Source organism: Mustela erminea, chromosome 19 (assembly GCF_009829155.1).
Source record: "Mustela erminea isolate mMusErm1 chromosome 19, mMusErm1.Pri, whole genome shotgun sequence".
Lineage (NCBI taxonomy): Eukaryota > Metazoa > Chordata > Mammalia > Carnivora > Mustelidae > Mustela > Mustela erminea.
In genome coordinates, this window is record NC_045632.1 from 43354677 (window position 1) to 43374109 (window position 19433).

A 19433-nucleotide genomic window follows, 5' to 3' on the forward strand; every position below is an offset into this window, starting at 1 on the left:
GGGATGGGAGAGAGTGAGTACAGTGGAAAAACATGTAAAAACATTGAGATCTGGGGCACCTAAGTGGCTCAGTCAGTTAAGCTTTTGGCTTAGGGTCCTGGGATTGAGCATCAGGCTCCCTGCTCAGGGGAAAGCCAGCTTCTCCCTCTCCCTCTGCCCAATCCCACCCCCCATGCTCTCTCTCAAATAAATAAAATCTTAAAAAACAAAACCAAACCAAACCCTGGGGCAAATAATACACTATATGTTAATTTAAAAAAAGACTCAGATTTAAAGGGTTTTTAAGTAGGGGCACCTGGGTGGCTCAATGGGGTAGGTGGCCAACTCTTGATTTCAGCTCAGGTCATAGTTTCGAGGTCCTGGAATCACTCCCCTGCATCCTCCCTCTCCCCACCCCCGACGTTGGGCTCTGTGCTTTGGCAGGGGGTTCTCTTGAGGATCCATCTCTCCCTTTGCCCCTTCCTCCGGCTTGTGTTCTCTCTCAGATAAATAAATCTTTAAAAAAGAAAAAAAAAAGGTTTTTAAGGAATTTTCTTGTTCCCTTTAATTTTTACTAAACACAGAGTATCACATTCATACATCCTGTTCTCCCTGGCACCACTGCGAAAGGAAAACAGCAGTCTCTACAACCATTATCAGAGTCAGGAAGCAGGGCAGTGGAGACAGCTAATAACTTAAAACTTCTCAGAGCTCAGGCAGAGTCTACTTCCCTCTCTAACAGCCACCACTATCCTGTTGGTGCTGCTATAAAGGACCCAATGTAGCCCTTCTAGATTCTATCAAAAGAACCAGCTTTCAGTAGAGGCAGTGGCCTGGTGGTATGGGAAAGCTAAAGCTTAGCGCTGAGGAAACATGAGTTTCTCTTCCACTTATTGGCTTTAGCATAGGAGGAGAATGGGAAAATCCCCAGGCGAGGAAGCTTCACTTTTATGGCATTTATTTCCCCTAGACTGTAGAATCATTTTTGATTGAGGTAAAGGGGCCCTACTGTTACTAAAAAAGACAAATTCCTTTAGCTCAAGTTTCCACTGACCAGATGGTGCTGCTGGACACGCTTTTTCCTTTTGTGTTAAACTACAAAACCCAGGGATGTTACCAGGGTGGCTGAAGCTGCAGGCAGAGACCTCAGGGCACATGACTGAACTTCACATGTATCATAGGAACATCAGTCTGAATCCAGGTCATGGGGGCTGTCATAGCCAAACTCCTTCTGCACATCCAAAGGGTATTTGCTCCACATCTGTGGTCTGCTGTTGCCTCTTTCCTCTTCACTGAGGCTGTCATATTCATCTGAGCCTAGAATGGTAAAAGGAATGGGCTCTGTGTGAGTTTCTAGGTGACCACTGTAACTCTCCCATCTCAAGAAGGTCTGTTTTTTGGGTCATATTTTGTTGTTGTTCTCCCTTCTAAAATACTTGCTCAGTAAAGAGAATTTAGGGCAGTAAAAAGAAGGCAATCCTGTTTCTACCACCTAAACCAAATCCCTTAACACTGGAGTAGTTTTTCATTTCTCCCCTAGGTATAGGATTTCTTTTTGTTACTATAGTTGTAGTCATATTGTAAACATAATTTCACGTTTGTCCCTATCCTTTTAACATAGCACAGGTACTTCCCCAGTACAATATTCACAGTTTAATTAATTGTCCCTCCATTAACAGACACCAAAGAATCTTTTTGTTGGCACAAAGAACATAATCCCTGAAGGAACTGTATCATCAGAATATCTTTCCTTCCTCTTTCCCCCAGGTACCGTATCTCTGTGGCATCTTTCTCAAAACATAAACAAAGCAACTTCTTGAGAAGTTAGATAACTGATTTATCAAAATCCTAGCCCTACTCTGACTGGCAAACCTCTCCAATACCTTCCTGACTGAAGCAGGAGTAGAGACACTGAGCTGAGATGTTTCCCTTAATCCCAATCACTGAAGTTAGTGCAATACTCTTGTTTTCTGGAGAGAGGATGAGGTGAAGTAACTTCCCCAAGATGTACAGACATGCAATGACAGACTAAGGATTTGAACCTGGGCCTGACTGACATAAAAACCCCAGCAGGTCCTTTGGAAACACCAGTTCTTGGGGCTCCTATTATAGCTCCAACAGCTTGTGGTTGAGCTGTTGGGAGTTCAACAGCAGAGAAGGAAAGCCAGGTAAGTTATACAGTTAAGATGGTAACTATGCTCACACCTCAGTCTTGGATCCCACCGGTCCCTTCCCATCCAAGACTGCCACCCCCGTACCTCTGGACTCATCTCCGTCCGTGTTCTCCTCCTCTGGATACTCATTGCGCCAGTTATTCTCACTGTTCTCATCATCGTCATCTTCATAAATATCTTCTGGTTCCTGGTCATCATTCACCTGCATATCTCAACACAAACCTGAGTATAAGTCAAAACTTCTAAGGTTGTGCTGTGGGGGAAGCTATTAGCAGACCAACTCGGAAAAATCATTTAAGAGCACCGTCTGGGAAACAGGCAGCCTAGGAGCTGGTCTGAGTCTGCTGCACAAGAGGCTGTAGTAACCTTGGGCTACAAGGTAGAGATGGCAGGCCTACTCCCCGCTCAGAGTCTAGCTCCAGCCATCACACTCCTAGCAGGATAGGATGACCTCCAGAGGCGTACACACCATGGTGGGGAGGAGAGACAGCTCTGAGTAGGTACTGGCAGTGATCTTTAAGTGGAAAGTCAGGTGGGAGAGAGAGGATATGGATTATGGGTGATGCCCCAAATCAGAACCAAAACCCAAGTGCAGGAAGAGAGGCTATGCAATGGTCCAAGGTGGGTGCCTAACTGTGAGGCTATGGCTGCAATGCAGGTATGGGATAAGGTGCCTTGCCTCATTTTAGAATTTGTTTTAATAATGATTTCAAGGGGTGCTTGGCTGGCTCAGTCAATAGAGCTGCAACTCTTGATTTCAGGGTTGTGAGTTCAAGTCCCATATTGGGTATAGAGATTGCTAAAAAAAAAAAAAAAAAAAGCCAGGATGTTAGTTTTCTTAATCCAAGGTTTCCTCCCAGTTAAAAAAAAAAGTTTTTATTCCCATTCATGTTAAGAATTTCTGGTTTATTTTGTCTTTATTATAAGCCCCTATATGGGAAACATGTTTTCCTCTGAAATGGATGTTATAAATGATAAAGGTGATGTTGCAAATCTTGTAAAAGATCTATTAAGAGCAAAAATTATCAGTGTAGACTGTCATTCTCAAAATTCCCTGCACTAAACCGAGGTTCCTAAAGGCATTCAGAATAAATTTTTCCATTTAAACAAGGATAAGAGTTAAGAGACAACGTGGAACACAGGAATACAGGTAATGTGGAACCCAAGCAAAGCAGCCAGACCAGAGAACTGCTTAGGCTACTTCATGCCTCTCATCGTCACATGGGCCCCCTTACCAGCTCCCACTCCTGGCAATAGGGCTGCACAGAGAGGATGTTCTCAATCCATCCTGGAGTGGCCGTCTCCAAGTAGTAAATATCATACACATAGTCATCTTTCTGTTCCTCCTGGTGCCCGATTCTTGGTCCATCCTCAGACAGAGTCAAGCGTTCACGGATCAACTGTACGGAATTGCAGAGGATCACATCTGGGTCAGACGACTGTAAAGAAATCGAGACATAAAAAAAAAAAAAAAAGAAAGAAATCGAGACATGATACATACATGATCTAAAATATGGATGTTCCAAAAGGAGGAATCTAAGATTTGAGTGAAGGAAGTCTCTCTACAGTTGATTCAAGACTTTTTTTTTTTTTTTTAAAAGATTTTATTTATTTATTTGACAGAGAGAGATCACAAGTAGGCAGAGAGGCAGGCAGAGAGAGAGAGAGGATGCAGGCTCCCTGCGGAGCAGAGAGCCCGATGCGGGACTCGATCCCAGGACCCTGAGATCATGACCTGAGCCGAAGGCAGCGGCTTAACCCACTGAGCCACCCAGGCGCCCCTGATTCAAGACTCTTATCCCTATGTCCTACTAGTCTATTAGCTATGAAATTTAAAAATTAGCTATTTCTAAAATAATTGTTTAGTTTTTCTTTGGGAAACTTAAAAGATAGTTTTCTGCTCTTTTGTGCTTGACCAACATAAGAGAGGACACAGAAAGACTGGCCTGAGAAGATTTCCCCTTTAGGGATGTGCAGGCCACAGGATCACCTCTATGGTTGTTCTGCAAATGCCTCTGCATTTTGTGTGACCTCCTATAGGGGTCTAAAGGCGATTCCTGAGCTCTGATGACTGCTACCACCTAGGTTGCCCACGATGATGTCTATACCTGTAAGTCATCCAGTAAGATGACTAGATAAAGTAAAATGAACTTTTTTCACTTTTTAAAAAAAAATAAAATAGTACTTTATTTGCTTAAAATTTAAATGGCATCAAATAAATGAGAAATGTACTGGGTGATGGACATTGGGGAGGGTATGTGTTGTAATGAGCACTGGTTATTATATAAGACTGATGAATCACAGACTTGCATCCCTGAAACAAACATTATATGTTAATTAAATTTAAATTTAAAAAATAAAATTAACGAGAACTGTAACGTGGTAAATAAATGCTGTCACTGGGGCACCTGTGTAGGCATAAAACCCAAAATTTGCTTTCAGCTTAAATCCATTTTTAAAAAATAATTATTGAGAGCAAACATTTTTAAAAAATCTGCAATTAAGTCTACAGTTGTGTTTCTGAATAGCTGTTTAAAAGACAATCCTGAAAAAAAAAAGACAAGAACTCAGTCTGGCTTCATAAAGAATTCACAAGCAAAGTTGGCTACTATGTCCTATCACACTGAATTTTAAAAGCATCTGACCTTATAGATCATCTATACAATGTAAGAAGTGTTAAGTATTCTTTATTTAATATTATACATAAACCACACTAAAATACCTTTCATTAGGCAAAGGCAACATTTTATTTTATTTTAAAGATTTATTTTGACAGAAAGAGAAAGAGAGATCAGAAGTAGGCAGAGAGGCAGGCAGAGAGGGGGGAAGCAGTCTCCCTGCTAAGCAGAGAGCCCAATGCGGGGCTCGATCCCAGGATCCTGAGATCATGACCTGAGCTGAAGGCAATCGCTTAACTGACTGAGACACCCAGAAGTCCCAAGGCAACATTTAAGACGCAGGGAATATTAACTGAATTGGCATTGTTAAGACCAAAAACATAAAGTGGACACTGCCAGTTTATCTTCAACCCATGACTTTTTTTTTTTTTTGAAGATTTTATTTATTTATTTGTCAGAGAGAGAGTGAGTGAGAGCGAGCACAGGCAGACAGAGTGGAAGGCAGAGTCAGAGGGAGAAGCAGGCTCCCTGAGGAGCAAGGAACCCGATGTGGGACTCGATCCCAGGACGCTGGGATCATGACCTGAGCCGAAGGCAGCTGCTTAACCAACTGAGCCACCCAGGCGTCCCAACCCATGACTTTTAACAGGCAACAAACACAACTTGAAACAGCTGAGTCATGCTGTTCTATGAGATTGTGAAGGATTTCCCCAGTATTTACATATGTATTAATATTTTCAGTTACATAAGTCTAAATATAAAACTGATCTACAGGTTCAGAAATGGCATTTACTAACTCTGCAAGCTGAACATTACTGGGGCACTTGGCTGGCTCATTAGTGGAACATATGACTTTGGATCTCTGGGTTGTGGGTTGGAGCCCCATGTTCAGTGTATAGATTACGTAAAAATAAAATCTTAAAAAAAAAGCTGAACATAACTAATCAATTGTACTCAAATCTCTGGAAGGGGAAAACAGTGACAGCACTTGCTGAACAAGTATTACTACCAAAGTCAAAAAGCTGATCCTATTCATTTAACCACAACCTAATCTTTTTTTTTTTTTTTTTAAGATTTTATTTATTTCACAGACAGAGATCACAAGTAGGCAGAGATGCAGGCAGAGAAAGAGGGAGGAAGCAGGCTCCCCACCAAGCAGAAAGCCCAGGACCCTGGGATCATGACCTGAGCCCAAGGCAGAGGCTTTAACCCACTGAGCCCCCCAGGCGCCCCCACTATCCATTTTTAAATCGTCCTTCCATTGCTTGAAAAATGGAGGTGACTGGTGGTAAGCCAGATGTCCCACTCTTTGAAGTGCAAACACTTTTTTTTCTTTTTAAAGATTTTATTTATTTGAAAGAGAAAGAGGACAAGCAGGGACAAGGGGCAAAGGGAGAGAGAGAAGCAGGCTCCCCGGTGAGCCTGGAGCCGGTAGTGGGGTTTGATCCCAGGACCCTGGGATCATGACCTGAGCCGAAGGCAGACGCATAATGACTGAGCCACCCTGGTGCGCCCCTGTACTGCATTGTTTTTTTTGTTTTTTTTTAAAGATTTTATTTATTTATTTGACAGATAGAGATCACAAGTAGGCTGAGAGGCAGGCAGTGAGAGAGAGAAGGAAGCAGGCTCCTGGCTAAGCAGAGAGCCCGATGTGGGGCTCCATCCCAGGATCCCGGGATCATGACCGGAGCCGAAGGCAGAGGCTTTAACCCACTGAGCCACCCCGGTGCCCCTGCATTGTTGAGAAAAATCTGTGTTCACATCCTTCATCAGTTTATATATTAGTTTTTGTTATAAAACTTAAAGAGCTATTTGATTGATTCGATTCCACTCAACACTGGTTTACTTTTTTAAAAATTTTAAATTAATTAATCAATTAAATTTTTAAGATTGTATTTATCCATTTGTGAGAGAGAGAGTGAGAGAAAGCATGAGAGAGGAGAAGGTTAGAGGGAGAAGCAGACACTGTGGAGCTGGGAACCTGATGTGGCACTTGATCCTGGGACTCCGGGATCTTGGCCTGAGCTGAAGGCAGTCGGTTAACCAACTGAGCTACCTAGGCGCCCAACACTCGTTACTTTTAAAAGGTATTTGACTCGTAACTCATGAATCAGTTTTCAGAAAGTTTTGGTAAAAGATGTGGCTATAGTCATCAAGCCCAAATTGTTATCCATGTATACTAGCACCATGATTAAATATTTTTTGCTTGATAAATTTTGAATTAAAATTTCAGTTTTTTTTTTAAGATTATTTATTTATTTATTTCACAGAGAGAGAGAGAGATCACAAGTAGACAGAGAAGCAGGCAGAGAGAGGGAAGCAGGCTCCCTGCTGAGCAGAGAGCCCGATTCGGGACTCGATCCCAGGACCCTGAGATCATGACCTGAGCTGAAGGCAGCGGCTTAACCCACTGAGCCACCCAGGCGCCCTAAAATTTCAGTTCTTAAACTTCAAAAACTATTAAAAGGAAAGAAGAGCGAAGTGCTTTTTTTTTTATGCTTATCAGGAGGAGGCAAACCTTAGGTTGAGAATTTTCTCTCTCTACAGTCCTAACACATGTACTAGAGTTTGTTTCTTGGAACTGAGGTACAAAACAAATTTGGTAAGTGTAAAATGGAACGAACACTGGATTAAATATGAGAAGACTTGCATTCTATACTTCAACCTGCCTCAAACTCGATTCGCTACCCAAGACTAGTCCTTTAACCTCCCTTTGATGAATTTTTCCATCTGTTCTATCTGTACCTTCCTCAAAAACCTCCAGTAATTCCCCCATCTCAGGGTGTAAGGCAGTATGTCCTTAAAAGTACTTTCAAGGTCTAACAGAAATCGTCTCCCAAATTCCTTATTATTCTTTGGTTCACTGGGCTCCAGGCACAGTGATCTTGAAAACACAAAACTGCTCTTCTTTCAGATATCCACAGTGCTTTGCCATTCGCCTCCTCCAAGTTCTCATTCTAATGTTATTTTCTGAGACCCTCTCTGAAATGGAACCACTCTTTCCCTGCCACTCCCCACCTCTGTAAAGCCCATATCACCATCTGACATTGAATTTAGCTTTTTTACTGTCTCCTCTACCTAAACGTTAAGTCCTCAAAGCCATATCCACAGAACCTAAGAACAATGCCTGGAACATAGTGGCTATTCAGTAAATATTTGATGAACGAATAACCTAACCTGCAAAACGAGGTTACCACGGCTGACATATCATCCATCAATAAGGCGAAGCCGTCTGCCTCCTCTTAGCTGTGGGCTGACTTAACGCCCACACTCTTGGCACTATCTGTCCAGAGAAGCCTAGCGTTGTCCTCTGGGCGGGGATACTCACTTTGGGAGAGCCTGAGGTTGCGACCGCCTCGGGGTCTCCTTCCTCGTGAACCAGGTCGACCAGCTGGAAACCTGCGTCCTCCGAGGCTTCTGCGTTTCCCGGTGCGTCTTCGGACTCTAGGCCACCCGAGGGAATCCCGGAGGATCGGCGGCTAGAGATCACCCTGTAGCGGCCCTCCTGCCGCACCTCCTGAGCGGAAGCGCGGAGGTCGCGGCGGATACGCTGCTGGCTGCCCCGGGAAGGGCGCAGTGCGGCTCGAACGAGCGCCTGGACTGGCTCCTCCTGGAAGGTGGTAGGGGAGGAAAGCCGGCGTAAGCAGGAGGTTCGTCAAGGAGTCAGGGATACAATTTCGTCCCAGCAGCGCCCTACGATCCCCTTCAAGCACCGGCTCCATCCCGCCCAATACCTGGGAGCGCACGGTGGCCACCAATTGGAAGACATTATTCTCGGGCTCTCTCTCCAGATCCCCGGGGGGTGTCTTTTGGGTCTCCGACTCAACGGCGCCGCTCCGGAGACGTTTACAAGAGAGGACTAGGGCTTCAGCAGGCTCTGCGCTGCGCTTCCGCTTCACGCGAAGTACTGCAGTCCTGCCGGCCTCCATAGCGACTGTCGCGGAGCACTGTGGGAACGCGTGGGGTGAGATGGGAGAGCCTCCAAGTTCCGCTTCCGGGCCTCGCTCCCGGCACGCCCAGCGGGCACTGGGAGGTCCCGCCCTCTTTCGCCAGCCGCGGGCAGGTGGAGGTGGCGGCGTCAGTGGACGGAAGGGTTCCCGCGGCGGGTGAGGCCCTGGGCGGGTTGGGAAGGTGGGGTAGCAATAGAGTCCTGGGTGCAGCCGTCATCTCTTGTCAGCCCGAAAGTTCGGGGTGACGGTCCTGGCGTGGGCGTATTGGGCCGCCGGAGTATGTGTCTTCCGAATTCTCGAGGACCTTTCTATAGTACGTATGGGACGGCTTAGAGCCCCTGGGCTGGCGAGAGAACTGGGATACGGTTTTGTCGGGAGACCTCCACGGAGACCTAGATTATAGTTCTTGGTGCCACCTCTCAGCGACAGAAACTCGAACCACAATCATACGGAGCTCCAGCTGTCGCTCCCGTAGCTGGGCCACGTTTCTCTCATTCAGGGAGCTGTTAATGGGCTCGATTTTCTCAGTCACTTTATCGAGTTCTCCATTTACCGGTCCAATCACCACATGCTAGCCAGAGCGGCCCTGTAAAAACGTACATCTGACGTGGATATTTTTGTGCTTAAAACTTTTGAGTGGCGCGTGGTGCATGTAGAACAAAATCCAGGCACCTTTCCGAAGCCAGTGTGGCCCAGTGTGATTTGCAGAAGGCCACTGGTACTCTATTTTACTTAAGCTCAAAGTGCTTCAGTCACCCAGGCTTTTGTCAGTTTTTGCTTATGTCCTTAGTTCTTTATTCCCATAGGGAAATAGGGGTAGGGGAAAAGTAGGGGTAAAGTTTCCAGAGGCAGAAGCACTACTCTTCCATCACTGTTAACTTATCTTGCATGTCTCAACTTAAATGTCACCTTCCTCAGTCTTTCCATAGCCTTGTTATTCTTTTTTAATAGCCTCCTTCAAATTTCCTTTCTTGCACCCACACAGTCTGTGGTTGTTTATACTGTCTCTCCCTATCTCTTGGAGGACAAAGGTCTCGTGTTTTTGGTTATGGGAGTCCTCCAGTCCCTAATGCGGTGTTTGGCATTATGTGAATTTTACTAAATTTTGAATGAATGAACCAAATATCTGCTCTGAAATCTGACTGGTAACTCACTCAGGGCTGGGCAGGGTGGTTTTCATTCCCTCCTTATAAACCATCATATGAGTTTACAGGTTTTGGAGAAGGGGGGGTTCTGTCAAAATATCTCTTGAATCTGGAGTGTGGCTTCTTTTGGGAGAAAGACAAGTTGTGATAATAAATGAGGGGATTTCTCTGTAGAAGATGTGTGGTTTTCACCCAGAGAGGTTACAGGACATGGTTCCCATCTGCAAGCATTTATTTACATTTATATAAAACCAGTAACTTCTCTACGGTATTGAAAAAAAAACTGTAGTCCTTCAGGCTTTACAGTATTCCAAGGAATACTACACTGTTAACCTTTAAAGGACTTCAGAATTGATCCCATGTGGCCCACAGGATAAGGGTTTCAGGACTGTCTACAATATGTACCCCACTGACATGTTTGACTCCTTGTTCAGTTTTACTTCAGCTAAACTGGTTTATTCACTATGCCTGACTGTCTGAGTCTTTTTCTGATCTACTGAAGTGCCCTCTCCCTCCCATGCCTCCTAAATCTCCTAGCCATCTTTTCAGTCTTCCCTGAGCATTCGGCCAGATGTGACCATTTCTCTCTACTGTAGCATTTTTTGGACAGTTTCTTTCTTTCTTTTTTTTTTTAAAGATTTAATTTATTTATTTGACAGAGAGAAATTACAAGTACACTGAGAGGCAGGCAGAGAGAGAGAGAGAAGGAAGCAGGCTCCCTGCTGAGCAGAGAGCCCGATGCGGGACTCGATCCCAGGACCCTGAGATCATGACCTGAGCCGAAGGCAGGGGCTTAACCCACTGAGCCACCAGGCGCCCTTTTGGACAGTTTCTAAAGCACATTATGGATTCTGACAGTTGTATTCTTCTTTTTTTTTTTTTTTTTTAATTAGCGTAGGAGATGTTCACAGCTGATTCTAGCAAAGCTTTTTATTTTTTAAAAATTTTTTGAAAAGATTTTACTCATCCATTCAACAGAGAGATAGAGAGCACAAGTAGGCAGAGCAGCAGGCAGAGGGACAGGGAGATCCAGGCTCTCTGCTGAGCAGGGAGCCCGACACAGGGCTCCATCCCAGAATCCTGGGATCATGACCTGAGCTGAAGGTAGCTGCTCAATTGATTGAGCCACCCAGGTGCCCCAGCAAAGCTTTTTAACCTATAGGTTGCAACCCACCAATTATGAAATCAGTTTAGTGGATCATGTTCAATTTTTAAAATTTATTTATTTATTTATTTATTTATATTTTTAAAAAGATTTTATTAACTTAACAGAGAGAGAGAGAGATCATAAGTAGGTGGAGCAGCAGGCAGAGATGGGGTTGGGGAGGCAGGCTCCTTGCTGAGCAGGAAGCCCAATGTGGCACTCTCGATCCCATGACCCTGAGATCATGATCTGAACTGAAGGCAGAGACTTAACCCATGAAGCCACCCAGGCACCCCTAAAGGTTTTATTTATTTGTTTGAGTGAGAGACAGAACTGGCAACAGAGATAGCAGCAGAGAGCACAAGCAGGGCGGAGGGAGAAGCAGGCTCTCTGTTGAGCAGGGGCTTTATTCCAGGACCCTGGGATCGTGACCTGACCTGAAGGCTGACACTTAACCAAGTCACCCAGGCACCCCAGATCATGATCAGTTTAAAAAAGAAAATGTTTAAAAGAAAAATGAAGTAGAGTAGAATATATCAGAGGGCTTTGCTGACAGGAAGAATTAATACTGTTTATTGAAAGCTTATGTTTATGTGTGTGTATTGTGTCTTGATGTAAGCCATTTCTTACTGAGCTTGCCACAAAGTTTGAGAGCCACTAGATGAGAGGATGGATACCCGGAGATTTTAGAAGTAGAGTTTCACCAAAGGATAAATTGACTACTTGAATCAGACCGCTGACTGCCTGAGTCTTTTCAGAAAAGATTTTCCCCCATCCTCTTTTGTTAAGAATTCAGTGTTTCGGGGCGCCTGGGTGGCTCAGTGGGTTAAAGCCGCTACCTTCGGCTCGGGTCATGGTCTCAGGGTCCTGGGATCGAGTTCCGCGTCGGGCTCTCTGCTCAGCAGGGAGCCTGCTTCTCCCGCCCCCCCCCTCTGCCTGCCTCTCCATCTACTTGTGATCTCTCTCTGTCAAATAAATAAATAAAATCTTAAAAAAAAAAAAAGAATTCAGTGTTTCGGGTGTTTGAGTGGCTCAGTTGATTTAAGTGTCAGACTCTTGATTTCAGCTCAGGTCATGATCTCAGGGTCGTGAGATTGAACTCCTGTGTCAGACTCTGAGCTCAGTGTTGGGTCTGTTTGAGATTCGCTCTCCCTCTCTCCTTACCCGTCCCCCTGTGCAGGGCTCTCTTTCTAAGTAAATAATATATTTAAAAAAAAAAAAAAAAAGAGGGGCACCTGGATGGCTCAGTTGTTGGGCATCTGCCTTCCGCTCAGGTTATGATCCCAGGGTGCTGCGATTGGGCCCCACATTGGGCTCCCTGCTCAGTAAGAAGCCTGCTTCTCCCTACCCCATATCCCCTGCTTGTGTTGACTCTCGCTGTGTCTCTGTCAAATAAATAAATAATAATAATAATAATAAAAATTCAGTGTTAATTTAGTCTAGATAACTTCAAAAGAAAGGCCATAATTCTGGCCAGTAAAGCACCTTAGGGACATTTTAGTGATCTACAAAGTAGTCATTCTTTCTAAGGTTTCCTAAAGATAGATCAGTGTTTAACGGGAAATGGAGGGAAGTATGGAACACTTGATGTCTCTGAAGGTAAGAGGCAGGGTGCTGGAAAAGCCTATACTGACTGAGAGGTGCCTTTAGACTTTAGTGGTGGTGTTTCTCTGTCAGAAATAGATCTCTGCGGAAAAAGGGTTTAAGACGTGAATCTGCCAACATTTATTAGAAGGATATATATATATATATTTTTAAGATTACTTATTTATTTATTTGAGAGAGAGACAGTGAGAGAGAGCATGAGCAAGGAGAAGGTCAGAGAGAGAAGCAGACTTCCCGTGGAGCCGGGAGCCCGATGCGGGACTCGATCACGGTCCTGGGATCATGACCTGAGCCGAAGGCAGTCGTCCAACCAACTGAGCCACCCAGGCATCCCTGAAGGATATTTTTTAGATGAAAAAAATTTTTTAAATTTTTATTTCTTTAGGGACACCTGGGTGGCTCAGTTGATTAAGCAGCTATCTTCAGCTCAGGTCATGATCCCAGGATCCTGGCATCAAGCCCCGCATCAAACTCCCAGCTCAGTAGGGAGTTTGTTTTTCCTTCTCTCTCTGCCTTTCTGCTTGTCTGTCTATCTCTCTCTAATAAATGAATAAAATCTTAAATTTAAAAAAAATTTCTTTAATCTCTATACCCATCGTGGAGCTTCAGCTCAAGACCCTGAGATCCAGCGTTGCACAGTGTAAAGACAGCCAGGCAGGCACCCCATATGAAGAATTTTTTAAAATTGCTTTTCAAATTAAATATTGAGTAGGTAAGAAGTAATCATTTTTAAAAAACAGTAAGGCATAAAGAATGACAGTATCATGAACCTCTTTAATCCTACCACCCATTTATAGAAGAAACAATGCTATTTCGAACTCCTCTGTGTGGCTCTCCTCGATCCCAGCCTTTTCCCTTCCTTTTTCTTATTTATTTATTTATTTAAAAGATTATTTATTTATTCGACAGAGAGCACAAGTAGGCAGGGGGGCGGGAAGCAGGCTCCCCAGGAGGCGGGGCTTGATCCCAGCGCCCTGAGATCATGATCTAAGCCGAAGGCAGAGGCTTAACCCACTGAGCCACCAGGTGTCCCTTCCCTTCCCTTTTAAGGATAATCACTGTCCTCGTTCCTTGCTATTCTTTTTAGTGTGATCCCTGAAGAATATATTGTTCTTGTTTTGCATAATTAGAAAATTATATAAATGTAATCACACAGTACGTCTTCTGTGATTTGCTTATTTTTTGACTCAGCATATTTCTGGGATTATTTATGTTTGCTTGCTATGATTTATTTGGTTAGATGAAGGTTTTCCTAGTTTGTTTGAATTGCTCTTTATATTTTTCTTTAAACTAAGTGTTCGATATACTAAGGCAGGATTGGCAGCACTCTTACCACCACCCCAGTCTCTTTGTTCGTCCTTTCCTGTTAGCCTCCTGTTCCCTCTGCTTTATTTCTCTTCTCACCTGCTTCTCAGCTGCCTTTATTTTGAGGCCGCACCCAGATGCACCCGTTAGGCTCATCTGACCCCTATTGGAATCACTGAGGACTGCTAAAGTTTTCCAGATAGCTTTATGGATTGATGTGTTGTAGTTTTTTTTTTTTTTTTAAAGATTTTATTATTTATTTGACAGAGAGAGATCAAAGTAGGCAGAGAGGCAGGCAGAGAGAGAGAGAGGAGGAAGCAGGCTCCCTGCTGAGCAGAGAGCCCGATGTGGGACTCGATCCCAGGACCCTGAGATCATGACCTGAGCCGAAGGCAGCGGCTTAACCCACTGAGCCACCCAGGCGCCCAGATGTGTTGTAGTTTTTGATGTCATATGCTGCGTAAGAAATATTTTCAGTGGCTTTGACACTTTTGTGTATTTCTTGAGTTTTTTCCTTTTTATTTGACTTAAAATGTTTTTCTCTACATTTTGGGCATCATGTTGTGAATAGCGTTCTGACAATTAGACCTGTCCACAAGAAGTGTCCACAAGTAAGGCTGCTTTTCTGTGCTGAAACTGAGGAGCTGATTGGCGCCATGAAAGTCTTCTGCGGGCGGGCCAACCCAACCACAGGATCTGTGGAGTGGCTGGAGGAGGATGAGCACTACGATTACCACCAGGAGATTGCAAGGTAACAAGGTTGTGTTCACGATTGTTCGCAGCTTGGTGGGGCACTTGATTGCCAAACGGGAGCCCTGGAATGCTCCTGGGCTGAATGTGGACTAGGCATTACTCAGTGCTTCTGATCAGGGCAGATGTTGGTCACGAGCAGGTCTCCTTAGCCAGAAGGAAGGAGCTTTGTGTGGGGGTTAGGCATAGTCCTTTCTGTTTGGAGAGTGAGATATCATGTAACAGCCTTACTGGAGTCTCAGAGGGTCTGTCCGGTGGAGCAAAGAGCACCCAAGGTTTAATTCTGGAAGGAGTAGTAGTTGAAGAGTTCATGAAATGTAATCATTTACTTGTGCTACTTAAATGGTGATATGTGTTAACATATGTTAATATGGTTAAATCCTCTTGAATGGAAAAAGCAGGAAAGTGTGTGTGTGTGTGTGTTTTCTTAGATGGGATCTTTAAAACAATGTGAGTTACTGTTCTTTAGTAGTTATGAAGTGCATACAGCATGCTAGCACCATGCTAGGAATGTGAATACCAAAATGAAAAAGATAGGGTTCCCATCCTCAAGGGACATGCAGTTTTGTGCAAGAGACAGGCATAGAAGAAAATATGACAACGAGAGAAAGACTAGTGGATACAGGCACAAGAGTGCATGGAAGCAGCAAGAATAGCTGGGCTGGGAGTGATACTTGTTTAGGTGATTTCCCAAATCTAGGAGAGAAATTGCTTTCTGAGCAGCAGGGATTACTTGTAACCTTCCAGATGAACTGGTTTGGGAGGGTTGGACGCAGTTCAAAAGGGCTGGAATGGGGTACAAAAGCAGGGCTATGGTGAGAGAGGGTACTGAAGGAGGTAGGCAGGGTCGTGTTGCGAAGGGTGACGGCAGAATGCAGAAGGAGGAGAATGAGAGTAAATCTGCGCTCTGCTGCATCTCAGATCTGACTTCGGTCAAGCTGCTTAACTTCTTGAGCCTCAGTATGGTAATATATGGCTCAACGTATGTAATAATGTACATGTCCTCATATAATATCTTTATTTTAGGGTTTGACGGGTGAATGAAATACAGTATGTGGTGTAGAATAAGGGATCAAAAACATTACCTTCTTTCTAAGATAAAGAACATTATTTCCTGAGTAATTGAGATGTTAAACAGGGAGCAAATAAATTAGGTTGCATTTTGGAGCATTTACTGAGAGCAGTGTGGACATTGAGTTGGAGGGAGCGGAAACAATTTGGGTGCCATCGCAAACCCCACAGGCGAGGCAGTAGAGGTGGCAGAGGAGGAGACAGCTTTGAGGGAACTTGAGTTTGGTAACTCATTGGATGCAGTGAAGGAATGAGAGAGAAAATTCAAGAAGCACTCAAGATTTCTGGGTGGGTGGAGCTGTTGTTCTTGACAGGGTGGGTTGGGTGGAGCTGTTGTTCGAGAGAGAACACAGGAGGAATGGGTATTGCTGGGAAGAGGAAGGTGAGGGAGATTAGGTACCTGGGTTTGGACAATCAGGTAGAGATGCCAGTGGGTGGATAAATATGGGTCTGGGGCCAGTTTGCCATTAGAATCGAAACTGGAAAAAATTGCAGGCTTTCAGAAGGGGTATGGAGTGAGAAAGGTGGAGGGCTGAAGAAGGAATCCTGGAATAGAGGAAGCAGAAGAATGAGGAGGGAATGGACAGAAAGTGGGAAAGAGAAAAGAGCAAGAGGGAGTGTCCAGCTGGAGAGAGAAATCCTGGATGTTCGCGGTGGAATGGGCTGATAGTGCTTTGGGAGAGTGGGTCGTGAGGCTGGGAAGATGAGGACCAAAAATGCCTCTTGAAAGGCAGAATCAGATTTCAGCTATGCATTTGTGAGTGGGTTCATGTGTAAAAGTCTTGGTGTGCCCTTAAAAAACAAAACCAACACTATTCTTTCAGTACAGTGCTCTTCAAAGTATAGAGTATGAACTGCCTCAGTCTCACCGTGCCTGGGGCACCAGTTAAAGTGCATGTTTCCAAACTCCAGCCCAGTTTCTGGATCAGGATCTATTTGCATGTATCCTGTGAACCTGCATTTAAAATAAGCTCTCCAGGCTGCTTGATTGGGTCAGTCATTAGGACATGTGACTCTTGATCTCAGGGTCATGAGTTCAAGCCCCATGTTGGTTGGGCATGGAACCTACTGTAAAACAAAAACAAAACCAAAAAACGCTCCAGTGATCCTGATGTTGACCTGAAGTGGGAGGTCCTGCGTTCAGTGAGCGCCCGAGCTCTTACCTGGAACTCAGAAGGCATTTTTGGGCTGGGACTGCTGAGTTCTGGAGGTTTATCCTGACCCTGCCAGAGATTTTCCAAGTTTGTGAATTATTGTGGCAGAAAACGGAAGAGCAAGTCCCCTCCCTTTAACAGTCTATAGTTTGGTGCACTCTTCGTTCTTCCTGATGACATGAGGGAGAGTGCTGGGCATGGTACCCCTCACTTCCATGGCAGGTGTATACTTCTCCTGTCTCCTCTCTGCAGTGTTGCATCTGTGATCATCCCAGCGTGTGGATGTATGCAAGATTAACTGAAGTATTAGATCGGGAGGAAGACAGATGTGTGCTGCATAACATGATCCGTGTGCTGGCGGCTATGCCGTTACTGTGACGGGGCTGACTACCAGCGCATTTGTAGGTCTGGGGTTCTTTGGTGAAAATAAACATCTTTCTCTAAGATTTTTTTTTTTCCTGCAGCACTGCAGAATGATAGTTTGTAACGCTATTAAAATAGTTGAAGGGGCACCTGGATGGCTCTGTGGGTTAAGCGTCTGCTTCAGCTCAGGTCAGAATCCCAGGGTCCCATGTTGGGCTCCCTGCTCAGCCGGGGAGTCTGCCTCTCCCCTTCCCTGTGCTCATGCTCTCTCTCACTCACTCCCTATCTTAAAAACATAATATAGTTTAAAATGGGCCTGGATTAGGGATGTAAAGTACAGTAAAGTAAAATAGTTAATAATATTGTACTAATGTTACATGGTGACTACACTTACTCTAGTGAGCATGGAATGTAGAATTGTCAAATCCCTCTGTTGTATACCTGAAACTGGTGTAACATTGGATGTCACTTATTGTTCAGTAATAAAAAGAAAATCCGTCTGATTTAGGAATGTGTTATGTATGTGAATGCTCTCATAGGTTGCTGGATATCATTCTTGGTAGAGAGGTTTCTGACTTGTTTTGTTTGTTTTTTAGATCATCCTATGCTGATATGCTGCATGACAAAGACAGAGTAAGTATAAAAGGGAACCGTTATCTTGCTGTGGTGTCACGAGGTTAAAATCCTACCCCCCCCCCCCCCCCCCGCCCCAAATTCCCACCAGGGGCCTGATGGTAGAATAATGTAGAGAGGTGTTAGGGTGCAGGGGTCAGGAGATCAGTCAGGAGACTGGGTCAGCTTCCAGCTGTACTCTACTGGCGGGGGACCTTGGAGAAGACATGAGACCTCTGATACCTTGTTTATTAGGATTTAAAAGGAGTGGGATATACTAGCTGATCTCCATGATCTCTTCCTAGCTAAAAATTCTCTAATTACACAGGTTTACCTTGGATAGTCTGTAATTTTAAAATCACATCTCTAGAGGCCACTGCAGACTGTTTTATAGAGCACGTTTGGCTTCCATTGCATGGTGGCATTTCAGCTTTTTTTTTCCTTTTTTCCTTTTTGTTTTATCTGAGTTTTCTTGTTTGAATTATGTTATAGTTCTGGACTGAGGATGGCTAGCAACACAGGCTTTTTCTAAAGAGGGCGGGACTAGTCATTCTCATCTGGATGGCTCAGAAATGGGGAGCCTTGGGGTGCCTGGGTGGCTCAGTGGGTTAAAGCCTCTGCCTTTGGCTCAGGTCATGATTCCAGGGTCCTAGGATCGAGCCCCGCATCGGGCTCTCTGCTCAGCAGGGAGCCTGCTTTCCTTCCTCTCTCTCTGCCTGCCTCTCTGTCTGCTTGTAATTTCTGTCAAATAAATTAATTAATTAAAAAAAAAAAAAAAGAAATGGGGAGCCTTGAAGGCGAAGGGTGCAGGGCCATGCTTAGGGACTGAGCAGTGCAGTGCAGGCGAGGACTCAGGGCCCATGCTGGCCTGGTCATGAGGCTGTGTCGGTGGTGGTGTGTGCTTCATCCAGCCCTGGTTAGTTGCTCAGCCCGAGGAATTCTGGCAACATCATGACAGCACAATCTCCGTAAGCATCATTAAGTTTGTAGGCTACACCAGAGAGGGCTAGGTACTTCCCTGATCTTCGTCAAATATCTGCATGCCTTTGCTGAGCTATTGCAGAATTACAGAATGTGGAGCAAACATCGTTCCTGGTTATGACTAACTTGCTCTAGCTTCGTGGTCTTGGTTTCTTAATGGATTCTTGGGTCTGTGAGCCTGATTTTATGTCATCTGCGCAGTGGACCTTTTTTGCCTCAACTTCCAGGGGATTTGGACAAATGGTATTGCCATCCATTCAGGCAGGCTGGAAAGATTTTTTTCTTTTTTCTTTTTCTACCTAGCAGCCCGAGGGGTCTTTCTGAAATGCCAATCTATTTTACTCCTCTGCTTGAAACCCTGAGAGCCCTGTTTAGCACCATCCTTGGTGGCCTCTCATTGCTGTCAAATCCAAACCCCTTGGAGGAATGTTCCTGAACCCTTTAACTTCTGCTACCTGACCCTACCCCCAACTTCTTATCAGGAAAGAGAGTCAGAATTTTCTGGGTAGTGGCAGAGCCAAGGTAAACTAATTTTTCTGTACTTTTGCTTGGTGCCTTACATTTTGTTATTATTTTAGAACA

General features: G+C 44.6%; 2 protein-coding genes across 6 annotated transcripts in view; one reads left to right on the top strand and one right to left on the bottom strand.

The window, feature by feature from the left end:
* Window positions 1-518: 518 nt before the first annotated feature.
* On the bottom strand, window positions 519-8731 carry SLC7A6OS (solute carrier family 7 member 6 opposite strand). The gene is made up of 5 exons (XM_032325215.1): window positions 8506-8731; window positions 8100-8381; window positions 3389-3592; window positions 2238-2355; window positions 519-1296 (listed from the first exon to the last, which is right to left on the bottom strand). Exons 1-5 carry the CDS (start codon window positions 8698-8700, stop codon window positions 1166-1168), a joined length of 930 nt encoding a protein of 309 aa, XP_032181106.1. The 5' UTR covers window positions 8701-8731; the 3' UTR covers window positions 519-1165.
* Window positions 8732-8755: 24 nt separating this feature from the next.
* The window catches only part of PRMT7 (protein arginine methyltransferase 7), a 49666-nt gene continuing 38988 nt past the window's right edge, over window positions 8756-19433 (top strand). For 4 of the 5 annotated variants that reach the window (XM_032325201.1, XM_032325202.1, XM_032325205.1 and 1 more), the window contains exons 1-3: window positions 8756-8877; window positions 14492-14671; window positions 17855-17891. In XM_032325201.1, coding sequence (XP_032181092.1) covers window positions 14577-14671; window positions 17855-17891 — 132 coding nt within the window. In that variant the 5' untranslated portion in view covers window positions 8756-8877; window positions 14492-14576. Of the gene's footprint in view, window positions 8878-8904; window positions 9035-14491; window positions 14672-17854; window positions 17892-19433 lie in introns of those variants that run through there. The other variant, XM_032325204.1, reaches the window with a different exon arrangement.

Excerpts from the sequence above, each read along its gene's own strand:
- SLC7A6OS (XM_032325215.1), bottom strand. The coding sequence starts at position 8,700 with ATGGAGGCCGGCAGGACTGCAGTACTTCGCGTGAAGCGGAAGCGCAGC. Across the intron at positions 3,593-8,099 it reads CAACCTCAGGCTCTCCCAAA|TCGTCTGACCCAGATGTGAT; the intron begins GTGAGTATCCCC and ends ATTTCTTTACAG. Across the intron at positions 1,297-2,237 it reads GGACGGAGATGAGTCCAGAG|GCTCAGATGAATATGACAGC; the intron begins GTACGGGGGTGG and ends TTACCATTCTAG.